This window comes from Sinohyriopsis cumingii, chromosome 10, assembly GCF_028554795.1.
Source record: "Sinohyriopsis cumingii isolate HCF-2022 chromosome 10, ASM2855479v2, whole genome shotgun sequence".
Classification (NCBI taxonomy): Eukaryota; Metazoa; Mollusca; class Bivalvia; order Unionida; family Unionidae; genus Sinohyriopsis; species Sinohyriopsis cumingii.
Window position 1 is genome coordinate 22,414,326 of NC_142970.1, and position 13,846 is coordinate 22,428,171.

At 35.4% G+C, this 13,846-nt stretch overlaps 1 protein-coding gene across 1 annotated transcript in view; it reads left to right on the plus strand.

Annotated features, from left to right (window-relative positions):
• The window catches only part of LOC149789709 (uncharacterized), a 124,319-nt gene that overhangs the window by 92,140 nt on the left and 18,333 nt on the right, over positions 1 to 13,846 (plus strand). The window contains exons 8-11 of the mRNA XM_089971708.1: positions 2,236 to 2,378; positions 4,343 to 4,591; positions 10,297 to 10,418; positions 11,850 to 12,049. Of these exons, the coding sequence (XP_089827834.1) occupies positions 2,236 to 2,378; positions 4,343 to 4,591; positions 10,297 to 10,418; positions 11,850 to 12,049 (714 nt within the window). The remainder of the gene's footprint in view (positions 1 to 2,235; positions 2,379 to 4,342; positions 4,592 to 10,296; positions 10,419 to 11,849; positions 12,050 to 13,846) is intronic.

Consider the following 13,846-nt stretch of genomic DNA (forward strand, 5'->3'; position numbering starts at 1 on the left):
TTTTTATGGCAAAAAATATTCTACTTTGATCTGTATAACTTATTTCAAGGTAAAACATGATTGTCAGGCAGAGTTTATCATGCTCTTATCTTATTTGTCCATACGTAACATATGTTTAGTCCTTGTAATTGTACTGCATAACAAGTTGCTTGTTGAAACTGATGTTGGGTAAATTATATAGCATCAATATTATTATCACAATACAAAATACATTGTAATTGCAGCTGATGTATTGGGCAAAACTTTCTAGAGTCACCTATGCCTTACTTATGAGTTGGGATAGTTCAGTTTAATGAGCATTGTAGGTATAGAAGTTCAGTACTTCTGAGGCCAGTTCAGGGCTGGCATTCCTTGGGTGTCCATGGGAAACGTACTTGCCTTTGATTTCAATTTCCGTCGATCATATCATTAATCATGTTTCCAAAGTGCAATTCAAAACAGAACTGCCAAGCAACCATGCATTGCTAGTGCCTAGATAAAGAATGATTAAATCTGGCTCTGGGAGGTAGAGGTGCATGCATATTAAAATACTGCTTCCTCCTTATTTTGTTCATCTGACAATATGTGCTATTCAACTAGTACTCGAAGTATTTAAGAAACAATGCCTTTGATGTGAATCATCCTAAAAAGAAAGCAAATGTCACTGAAGAAAAGAACTTTAAACGCTATGTCTTTTATTGTTTTTCTTCAAAAATGCCTAATTTAACCGACTCATGGTCAGAAAGAAGCCTAGCAATTAGAATGTCAGGCAAATCACTCTTCAATTCAGTTCTTTGGCCAAAATAATAACAGTATGTCATCTCAAGCACGCTTAGGCATTTTTGTAAATCAGCATTGTACTCTAAAATTTGTTTAAATGTTTCCAAGTAGTGAAACCCAGTGTAACCAGTTGGTGGCTTGTGCAGGTCGTTATTAATGCTGCTCATTTATTTGTAATTGTACTTTCTTTTAGAGTAGAGGGATTTGCATTTTGTTCAATATAACAATACAGTGGCCTCCCTCTTGAATGCCCCATCAGACTAGCGGCCACCTACATCAGATGGCAAGAATTTGAATATGGCACCAATGAGTTTATGTTTAAAGGTCATTGCTAGGATGGCCAACCTTCTTACATGGAGATATTTGTGCAGAAACTTAACTTTACCTAGCACAAATAGCCAAAAAGTAATCTCATGAATATTGGTAGACTTCTAATTTGAATATATTGATATTTGTTTCAGTAGGTTGATCCATTAAATTTGATTACCATTACTGCTGTGTTCCTCAGATCCATCAAATTGGATTCCTCTGACTGATGTGTGTTCCTCAGATCCATTAAATTAGATTAACCTTACTGCTGTGTGTTCCTCAGATCCATTAAACTTGATTACCCTTACTGCTGTGTGTTCCTCATATCCATTAAATTTGATTACCTTTACTACTTTGTGTTCCTCAGATCCATTCAACTGGATTACCCTTAATGCTGTGTGCTCCTCAGATCTATACAATGTGATTACCCTTACTGTTGTGTGTTCCACAGATCCATTAAACTGGTTACCCTTACTGATGTGTGTTCCTCAGATGCATTAAACTGGATTACCCTTACTGCTGTGTGTTCCTCAGATCCATTAAATTTGATTACCCTTACTGTTGTGTGTTCCTCAGAGCCATTAAACTGGATTACCCTTACTGCCGTGTGTTCCTCAAATCCATTAAACTTGATTACCCTTACTGCTGTGTGTTCCTCAGATCCATTAAACTGGATTACCCTTACTGTTGTGTGTTCATCAGATCCATTAAATTGGATTACCCTTTCTGCTGTGTGTTATTCAGATGTAAGGTTTTGTCACATTGATAATTACTTTCGTCTAGTAATTATCATTCTAATGTAGTGGGAAAACAGAATGAATTAGAATTCAATCCAGAGGGTTGTATCACAGTCGTATTAACAAGGTTATTTTGAACAAAGATTGATGATAGTTCATTATTATATGAAATTACGTCAATAAATTGAAATTGTATCATGATATTGATTCCGTAACATTTATGTGATTTTAAATGAAAATATGAACAATTGAAAAATTGGTTAAAGCTTGTAGTTTTCATTTTTATTACTCACATCCGAGGGATTTCTCTCTAGAAAGTCCACTTTCCTGGTACAGGAGTGGTGGTCGTATGGGAGGAAAACCACTATTTCCTATCATTATTATTGTCTTATTATAAAATGTACTTAAACCTGACTTTGCTTCTTTCCAGATATGGCTGAAATTTGGCTCAATTCAATACATTGCTGTGCACCGTCTTCTGCAGCTGGTACCTTAATTACATCCCAAGATGTTGGCATCCCAGTCACTCCACCTGTGATTATTGTTGGTACACATGTGGATAAAATACATCAGGTAGATTAAATGCAAAAATGTTCCTTGTTTGGTTATTATAGAGTGATGATTTGACTGTTGTCAACTAAGTGAAAGATAACTTTCTTTAATTTTGATTCACTGGACACGGTCATGTTCCTCTTTATAATTGGAAGTAAAGATTTATTGGGGATGTATAATACCTGTTTTATATCACCGTAATTTAGCAATTGCAACAGCTCTTATTCACCAAAGTAGGCAGACATATCACTTTTCTGCTTTTTTATGTAAATGTTCATTGTAGTGTTTTCTGGCTGTCAAACAGTCTTGAAAGGAAACGATAGCTCAAACAATATTTAGCTGAACCATATTAGGATCAAATATTTAGGTAACCTTAATAGAGTCTACAGGACCTTATCATAGTCAGACATTGTCTTTGTAAACAATGGAAACATAAATAATACATGAAAACTCTTCTTACTACAATAATGGCATTTTACTGTTTGAATAATTAAAGACTTAATTTAAACAATTGCTTAGATTCATTTTGAAAAAGTTTCCTTTGCAATGATTAGGATGATGATAAAACATAAGACAATACTTTGAAGAAAAGAATTACATATTGTCTTCAGATAAAGCTCATTTTAAGATGTGAACTTTTGTTATAATTCAAGGCAATGACTATGACCAGAAAAATAAGCTGAATATTAATATTTGTATTTTCATACCTTGTAGTTGAATCAGTGGCTTTTATGGTGTTTGCAAGAGTTTCCAAGAAATAACCAGGTATCTCAGTCCCATGGGAATTAATGATTGATCTCTTGGTCAGAGTAACTAGGAGAATAGTTCAGCTATTTCCATTTTGTAACCAGGGTCAGAGTCTCTAGGGATTCGGCTGTAGAGAGGGTAATGGATAGACCTAGGGACATGTTTCAGGTGTCCCATCCTGAAATGTCTTTGTACTTGGAATGAAACAAATGTTCTTAAGCTACTGATAACATTTACACTGATCTGATTATTACTGACAAGCTTTAATTATGCAGGAAGATTTAAATGCCATTACAAAGGTACTTTCTACATTCACGAACATATTGGTCTATTACAATAAACTACACCTGTAAAGGAAAGTGGAGCTGAATAATACTATTTATGTTCTTGGCATGAAATGACACAGGCATTCACGCTTTTTATTTTCATGAATTTTTATTGTTACCGATTGCACTTTAGTTGACAAGTGCCTGATCATTTCAAGTTCATTGAATTCAGTTCGCGTGATTAAAATGAATATGTAGAAGGTTTGCATATAGATATGTACAGTACCCACCAGTCTCAGTAAATGATGCAATTCAAACTTGCTTAATTCATGTTAAAGTTGTTTTAAATTTAAATAATTCATTTTAAACACAGTTGATGCATTTTCAAGTTATCTATGTTTGGTGCATTCTTAACTTGCTTGACGGAGGGGGACCAAGTGGCGAAGTGGTCTAAAATGCTCACCGCTACGGATCACTGCCATCACATCTCTGTCTGCGTGGGTTCGAGGCTCAGAGTCAGCCATTGTGGGCACGTGAGAAAGCTTGCTGCTAGCTTCTCATTGGTATGTGGTTCTTTCCAGGGTTTTCCCAGGTTCATCCTCCCCCATCTATACTGGCTGCCATGTACATCATATAATGTGCCGAAAATAGTGTTAAACGCTACAACAACAACAACAACTTGATTGGTTCATCTTAAAGAACTTTTAAAATTAATTGAATCAGAAACATTCTACACCTATTTGGTGATTTTTTAAGGTTCTTTTGATGATGATGCATTGTGGTCATTATGTGGTACAATTTGTATGTTAAATCTCAGAAACAGAATTGTAAGAAACAAGTGTTATTGTCATTATGGGAGTGTATTGTATTTATGTGGTGTACATTGCAATCCTAACCTGTCATATACACTTAAAATCTCGTTTATTTAGTCAGTGAGTGTTTGTTCAACATTATTGAGCCTTTCCATTTTAGAACGAGCGTAAGAAAGTCATCAGCAACTACTTTGAGCAGATTCGCTGCATTCTGAAGGATAAACCAACATTACAACACCTGGTGGACTTTATTGCTATTGACAACACCCATGTTGACCCTGAGTTAGAGACCCTAAAAAAGCGGATTTTTCAAGTGGCTTCAAAACAACCATACTGGGGAGAGGAAGTTCCTGCTAGCTGGCTCCCATTGGAAGAAGCGCTTATGAAGCTAAGAGACTCTGGCCTCAAGGTACAAGGAAGGGACAATTATAATGCATAAGTTGCTACATAAAAGCTGTTCATACAGTTTTGTGCACAATGGAAGATTTTTATGTCAAATGAAAATATAAACTTATTTTATTAGTGGTGCTAGGTTTTGTCTGCTTGAGGTCTAATCATGTAACATGTTGCATATTTCAGTTTAGGTAAACTGTATGATATACAAAAATCAGAGGATCTCTGAATGGTTTGTGGTGTCAGGATGTTGGTTTGTATTCAATACCGTGCTGAATGCACTATCAGGCTATGGCTATGGCCAAAATGAAACGATTTGTATACAATTAAAATTGCAATTTGCTTTTAATTCTGCCAAGTGTTACTTTTGCCAATAAATCTTAAATTTGTAACTTATTATAACCCGAGTAAAACTGAACAGATTTGATTGTTGGAACTATCACATGAAAACAAGTAAATTATGACAAAATTCAAACCACGAGTTCCTACTTTGGATGTGACATCAGAAATATCTTGGATATAGTTGGATATGTTAAGCATGTAAATAATGTACCTAGAATGTTTACTATATAGTAAATGAAGCCATGATTATGACATGCAAATGTATCTGATGATCCGGAACAGAGACTGTGATGAAACTATGAAGTAACGTATTTATTGAAATATAGGATGGTTTTTTAAAAAAATCATGTACACATTTATTTTGTACAAAATTTAATAAATACTATTCAACAGGGATTTTCATGTAAAGCATTTGATTGCATGTTTTCTTTTTTCATAGTGATATAGGTCAGGATCTCTTGTTGATAATTGTCTTAATAAATATCAAATTGTATATGGATTACAAGTTTGAAACATACTGACCTATGTTCTATACATTTTTGTGTGAAGTTCCAAGAGGATATAGCATTTGGCTCATGTGTAGTTCTCCTGATCATAGGTAAGCACATTTTATTCCTCTACTCTTTGGAGGACTGTCATGATGCTAGACACTCATTCATTACATCGGAAGTCTAAGTAAGCAAACTTAGCGTTGTTTTGGACATCCATTGTTGCACTGTATTGTCCGTTTGAAATCTGGTCAACACTACTCCTCCGAATGAATATAATTTATCATTTAAAAACCGAAAACTGTTCTTCGTTCAGTATATAATATATCATCATTAATGATCTTCATCTTAAATAATTAACTCACCTGAATGCAATAGAACTTGAGCATAGCCATTCCATGAAACTTTCCTTATGGTTGTTACTTTTCCTCCTATTTCCTATCCTACTTACATTATTCGTACATTTTTCAGTACCAATTTGGTATAATTCTGTAACCTGTGATCGTACTGGAAACACCCAACATATCTCGAAATATTTAAAGGAATACAGAAAATCGTGTTTTAAATAGTTGCCATTTCATTTGGCCAATGAGACAGCAGTATCCCCTTTAGTGCATTGCCTTACATATCAAGAGGACTATGACAAAGGGAGGCAACTAACACATATTCATAAAAGATGTAATAACTAGTCCAACTTTTTATAGAATGTCTCAAGTATCAGTGCCTTGTTTATTATGATCAGCAATGATTAGCTTGAAATATCGGCATTGACTTTTAATAGACCATATCCTCCTTTGTTATTGTTATTATTATTAGATAGTTATATATAATTACAGTCCCTCCTCTTTCAAATGCAAGAATTACATTGAAATATTCTTAAATATATGATAAGAGAAGGGAGAAGTGTTCTTGTTGCTAATATATGCCATACACACACAAAGAAACTCTAAGAACTTTGTAATATTGGATAACACATTAGCAGATATGCAGGATTGCAACATGAAACCCTTGAAATTACTAAACAAGTAAATGCTAAAGATAATTTGGGAAGTAAACATTATTAAGCCTGTTATTGTAGTCAAAATGCACGAGTTTTCTGACTACTCTGAAATTAGACTACATCGTTCTTGTGTCGCAGATCTATGAACAATTTGTTTGACATAGCTGGGCTCTGGTAAGCAAATTAACAGTGTATGCATGACTTTAATTTTACTGTTGGTAAAATAAGATAGCGATTATCAGACATGGAGCAAATGTTTTTTAAATTGGGGGTACATATTGATGAAGTGAGATAAGTATATTGTACTGGAGGCAGTCATCGGAATGTAGCATAGTGAACTAATGTTGTGTTTGATTCTGGATCGAACTGGTAGCCAGAGAAGCTTATGGAGAAGAAGGAAGGTGTGCTCAGTTTTCTTATTCAAAAGATGATGTGAGTTGCCGCGTTTTAAACGTTAAACGTTTCTGTAACAGATAATGGTACAAACCAGATGGAAGTGAATTACAATAGTCCAGTCTTGAAAGTACCGTGGAAGTAGTAGTAGGGGGAGTTATAGGGCAAATGAGAACACACTAGGAAAATCAGCCTGGGGTAATATGGGGCACGATGGGAATTTAACATAGGAAATTTTAACATGGGTGAGCCTATAGAGGGACAAACAAGTATTGGGCATGTATAGGGAAACGAGGAATGGAACAGGGAAGGTAACATAATGGTACTGACGATGAGCAACAATGTTGCAAGGAGCTGACCTCAATCAGGACCAAAGAGCAGGAAAAAAACTAAAATGCTTGGCGGGAACATGACTGACGGAACCGAGACAGAGATAACACAGGCAATAGACAACATACAAACAACTATACAACACACTAAAAAAAAGCAACCGTGTCAAGACCAGGTCACAACCCCAGAAAAAGAAAAGCCCACAGAACAAGAAAATCCTGCAGAAAACAGCTTCTCTCCGCAAGAGAGGTACTTCTACCAGGACACAACCTATGTTCGCAAACCATGCCCTTCAGGTACAGTGACCAAGTGTCCAATAGCTTCAGGCTCTTCCACTTCTCCATTGTTGGGGCTATCAGCCAAACACAATTTGGCACACGTTCTTCCTTAGTTGATGAAACAATGTAAACCCGCAGCTCCAAAAACTTCTCCAGTGGTGACACCGTCTTCCTATTTGTTTGCAGTGGTATCTGCTTACAAAGTACCTGCTCCCAACATCAAAGTCCAAGAGAGATGGGGCATGTTACAGAGTTTACTGGATTTGTCCAAAGAAGAACTCTCCCAGTTTAGTTCGTTGCGATCCCCTGCAGGAAGCGTGGTACCTGTCATCAAGTTGATATGCCACAAAGACAATCAGTAATGACGTGTTCCAGTATAAAATAGACCTGAGGCAAAGCAAGGGTATCAGTGTTTTTGTGCTCCTGAAGACCCAAAGATGTCACCCTCCGGAATCCATTACTCTTCTAAACACAAAGCAAAGAAAAGGAAAGGTCTGCATCCTCGTTTAGTCAAACATGGGGACATGTCCGTCCTGTCCAAAGCTTCTACACCCATGCGAAGAAACTCATTCAAACAGCATCGAAAGATGTCATCGATACCGTGTGTGAATGCTGTTTGAACATCTTGATAGGCACAATGCCTTTGTCTCAGCACCAAAACAAAGGCTTAGCCAAACATCGTCACGTCCCTCGCCAAACGGGTCAAAAGAAAATATCCATTCATCAAGAAAAAAAGATGTTGGTACAACGCGGAGGAATTTTGCCTCTGTTGTTAGGACCCTTGCTCAAATGAGTATTGGGATCCATGCTGGGAGGGCTCATGTGAGCAAGATAAAAGGGAACTCTGGTGTCCAAGCATATCAGACGTGACCCTTGAAATCGAATGGAAGGACAAAACTAGCTTTAGTGCCTTACCATTAGTGGAATGCCATCTTTTGCAAGAACAAAGGACCCCACACTTGCCTCCCAATCCGAATTTGACCAAGATGTACCAGTTACAACACGAAGTGCAGTCGTTGATGGATCGCCACGATTTGTCTGAAACAGAAAAATTGCAAAAGTTCGGTCAACTCCTGCAACGACTACAACCCTTTCACCAGAAAGCCTTAGATGAAATAGTTCTACCCATTCTGATAGATTTGAAGACCCTGACAAAAACGTCCATCACCACCAATACCACCGCCCCATCAGTCAAGGCAGATGCAACCCCACGAAAGCCTGAGGAAGAAGAGGTACAATAAGTCTTTCAAACACCGTCAGCAGCACCCATTCATAGTAAGACTGCAGCGTCATTGTCGACCCCTTCCCCTAAGCCCCAATGATAAGAACTTAAAGCTTGGGTTAAAAAGACGATGTCCAGTCCTCCCTCGACAGAAGTGAAAAAGAAAGTAGGGAACAAAGAAGTAAAAGAAAGAAAGGAAGACCAAATCCATTTCATTACTTACTCCACCACTACCTTCAACTTTTACTACCGTGGCCCATCGGAAACGTAAATCCGTTTCCAAAGCACCCTTTCGCCTCGTCCAAGATAGCATCAGCTTCAAGCGGGTGACTTATTAAAAATATGGATAAAGTATTAGCCAGCATTTACTACAATCCATCCCATCCTACACACACACAAAGGAAAACAATAGCAACTACAAATATGCCTTTCACATGGGATTTAACAAGTGTAATTTTTAGATTCATGAGTGCAAAGGAATATAAATCAAAATTTTCAATGTTATGGTAATTTACAAAATTATCCGGCAGTTAACGAATAGGATGAACTATGTCTTTATGTTTTCTGAGGAAAACAAAATAGCCCATAGTGTATGCAATATGGTGCCATGTTAGCATGGAATTACCGTTAAGCGTGAAAGGCACAAAAGATGACAGTATTAGGACTACTCTGGTCACAGTCAGGTTAGAAATTATAAATCAATAAATGAATTTACTACACTCTTTATCATATTCAAGATTATGTTATAGAAATTGGTTGGGGGGTACAAATAAACAAGGAGGTATTGTAAGACTATACTCACAAACTGCAGACATTAGCTGCAACACAAATACAAGTAGTTACACTATTGTAGCTATGAATGCCAACACAGGAAGCATTTACACGACCTATGAAATATTTTAGTCCTTTCAAGGGAAGGACAGGTATGAATTGATGCGTCATTATATGTACATGCATTCCATACTTAAGGCACAGTCGCATTATCTCACATTGCACATGACGATATGTATGAAATCCATGAACGTAGACTGCTTAGATCTGTATGATTCACCAAAGACGCTTTCTATTTTGTTTTTTCTGCAGTGTTTGAGATTCGTTCATTGATGTTTCATATTTTTATATGTTCACAAAAAGCTCTATTCACAGATCTGATAATTACTTCTACCTGATCACATAATTGTTCAATTCATAACTGAGGTTTATGTTGCTTAGTGATGTGTTGCATTTATATATGGATCATTACCTTAGATAAAATGATGTGTGCACAATTCATTTCATTCTGAAAATTAATGTGTGCGTGACATTTGATTCATCATAATGATAGCTATGCAACCATCAACTTTTCAGCTATATATGCTAGGTGAGCACTATTAGCCGACCTGGGCCCCTTTTCTTTCTAAGATGGACTAGCATTAGGAAATTTCATATCTTCCTTCTTTTGCCATGCAGGTTAACACATGATATTGCTGATGTATGATGCGTTACACATAACTATAGTTATTGAGTCATTCCATAATTACGCGTAAAGTTGTTAAGATCAAATTAAGATTACTGTATGTTGCTGTATGGTGAACATATTATATAAAATGATATAACAGCCGATTGATGCAGATAAATGTTATTGTACAAAGTTAAAAACTTAAAGACTATGCAAACTTATAATTGCAGATGATTTCTCGAAATGTCGTGGAAAATATTATCGAGAATGGATCTGTCCGAATAGAAAAAAGCGAAGAACTGGATTTGTTTCTTAGGTTTCTTCATGAAACAGGCACAATCATTTATTTCAGGTGAGATTAGTTTGGTCAAGTTTGTAACAGTTTTGTATTTAAGAACTTCATAATATGCTTATATCATGGTGGCTATACTTTTGTAAAATAATTTCATAAGTTCGCAAAATGAGTCTGATAAGTTGACGGTACTTTCGTAAATTGAGTTTGATAAGTTGACAGTACTTTTGTAAAATTAGTTTACAAAAGAGGGAGGCATGCCTGGGGGTAGAGAAATATAAAGCAATCTGCTTAGTGCACAGATGAACTGATGATTAATGTCCTGTATACACTTTTAGGGTAGAGGTTATAAAAGGTTTTAAGTTATATATGAGACTGTAGTCCGCCTGGTATGATTATGAGATTCAGTAGACAGTGTTCATTGTATACATGACTTGTCCATTTTATCCAGAGAAAGTCATTATGTGTGTATGGTCAAGGAAAAAACATACATGATGCCAGCATTCATAGTAGAGAATGTAGCAAGTCTATTTGGGAAAAAAACACTCTAAAGTCAAGATCAGTGGCTGAACAAAACAAACAGGGCTACCTTAATAGTGACTAAACTATCCCACCAACAAAACTTACCCAAATGTATGGCTGGAATGCACTTGGGTAAGATAAAATTCACACACACACACACACACACACACACACACACACATATATATATATATATATATATATATATATATATATATATATATATATATATATATATATATATATATATATATATATATATATATAAATATATTAATTTGGGGGCACAGAGCCAATATCAAAGTCAGTGACTGAGAGGATAGAAGTAATGTCTGTATAATAAGAAATTTACAGTTACAAAACCGTGTGGCTGACTTGAACATGGGCAAGACAAATTTTAACATTTTAGTGATCAAACAAATCAAATTCATTTTAGCTAATAAAAGGAAAATGTTTTTTGCATCATAATTTAGGTTTTCCAAAGTTATATAAACAAAACCTTATTGATGACTTGCTACCATATATTTCAGTGTCAAAAAGTCAAAGTTAAAGATTACTATGATTTAAATAATGTGAATAGTTTCTAAACAATGGCATTAGCTCTGCATCATATACCCAGCACAAATTTTTATGGATGACTTTGTAGTAAGGAAGAAGCTTTGAGGTTAAAGTCATTAACAAAGAATACACTGGTGTATTCACATAGTTGATAAGGGACTACCAAGCACTGTAGGTATGTTGTGTGCCATTTTTGGAACTCTTTAATATTTCGAGGTACCTATCAAATGCATTTAGTTTTTATTTACTTGCATTTTATGTATTGTTTTGTTTTGATTTTTTGTTTGTAGTGTTGTAAAAGCACTTGAATTTTAGATTATTTTAGTGATTTAGTGACTTAAGCATGAACTTTAGATTTTGCAGAAGAAATTATTTAACTTTAAGTCTTTTTGAAGTCTTGTTACTTTTCAGCATTGAAGTATTGAGAGATAATATTGTATTGGACCCAAATTTTTTGATTGATGCGCTGAAATCCCTCATCAATGCTCACCCTATCCAGCCAAAATGCTCTGCTGCCAGTGGCGGTCTGTCTGTCAGCCCTACTGACAGTACTATCACACAAAAATGGTCTGACTTCAAGTTGAAAGGAATTCTTACTTTAGAACTTGTCGGTTAGTACACATCTTACCTTGTTTCCAGCTTTTAGAATATATATTTCCTTATCTATTTCAACAACAAAGTTGTTCCTTTCATATTTTTTAATCCATTTCTGCATTATGCACACAATATTAGTATGAATCTATGCTTGATAAATAAGTAACAGAAAAGATTGAAACACAACAAGCTTTGTAACATTCGGCAATATTTGTATCCCTATAATACAAAGTTAAAATGAAAATAAGAGCTTACATTATTGTGAATAAAATCCTAAAATAATCCTAGAATTGCAGAACTGAAAATAATAATTTAAATTTTCGAATAAACTTTAATGGAAATCCAAATTAAGTCCAATATTGACCCGCCAAGATATAATTTTGTTTGTACCGTATTTATCGTATATGTTGGGACACCATATATTAATTTTAAAAGTGACTTTTTTGTGCCCTGTATGTCCTGGGACACATCGTTTTTTTTTTTAAGTCGTAAGTTGTGGGACATCTTTTGAATCATTCAAAAATTACATGTCGGAAATTGCACGCCAACTGAAATTTTATTTTAACAAATATAAAACTGTCTATCTGACATAAAACTCTTTAATCCACTGCATCAGCATCTCATCAACACAACCCTTTTCCTGCACACATACAATCTTTTCTTATGGTACATGAATATTGTTTTTAGCTTTCTCATAACGTTAAAAATTGTTAGAGGCAACACACCGCCTGAAGCGGAAACTGCAGGGATAAAAGTCAGATGTTTTCAAATCTGCAGTAGTCTTTCTAATTCTCATATCATCAGTCCATCCAGGAATGCGATCAAAGTACACTAGAGTTTCATCCATGTTAATGATCATATTGTCGGTGAAACGATCTGTTTCTCTTCTGGTTTTCAAGAATTCATCACGTGATTTTATGTTCTCCAAATCTTTTGGATGGCGCTGGGTCATCGATATTTGCACACGAAGCACTGTTTTGTGTAACTTTAAAAACTATTCCATTATTTCACTTTATTTTCAAAATTTTCGTGAATACTGGTGAAAAGGAACCAAAGTTAGCTTCCATATCTCAGCCGTCTTTGTATATTCAAAGCGAAAAAATAAAAAATCGGCACACTTAAAAGAATCCATGGTCAGCTTTCAAAGTCTGAGCTTGCTTTGCAACAAAAAGTAACCTTTGCATTGATATCTTTTAAAACAAATCGGCTTCCGAGTCCAAAGTTGGCTTCCGATGTTGGCTTGATTTGTGATAAAAATAACCTTTGTCTTCGATGTTCTGTCGGTAAGTTTAAAGAAGAAGTTTACTGCTGGCTGCCAGTTGTATTCATTTACCACTAGGGCTTCTATGAGCTTGGCATCGGTAGTAATAATTAACACAAGGGTGCACTGATGTCTGCGGGTAAATAGTAATGATACTTTTGTAACCCGTGCCGGCGAAAAGATTGTCACGTGCACTCAAGTGAATGTGTTTTCAAATGATGATTTTTAAGGTTAGTTTATTTCTTTTTATTATCAATCAAGAGTTTTATTTATCTTTTTTACTGCAACGTGCAGTGGGAGGAGGCACAAATGCAATACAAATTTGTTTCGTTTCTTAAGTCTTAAGACATATGACCAAAGTGAAAAAATGTTTCAGCATAAGTTCTGGGACAGGAAAAAAATATTACTTAATTGTGTCCCAACAAAGGCGGTAAATACGGCATTTTACTATAAATCCAAGTCTATATTTCCAAGAATGTTATCAGACCACTTTGTATTTCCAGAGAAAAATCACTTGAATAATTTGAAGAAATAAATTCAAGCCCAAAGGAAC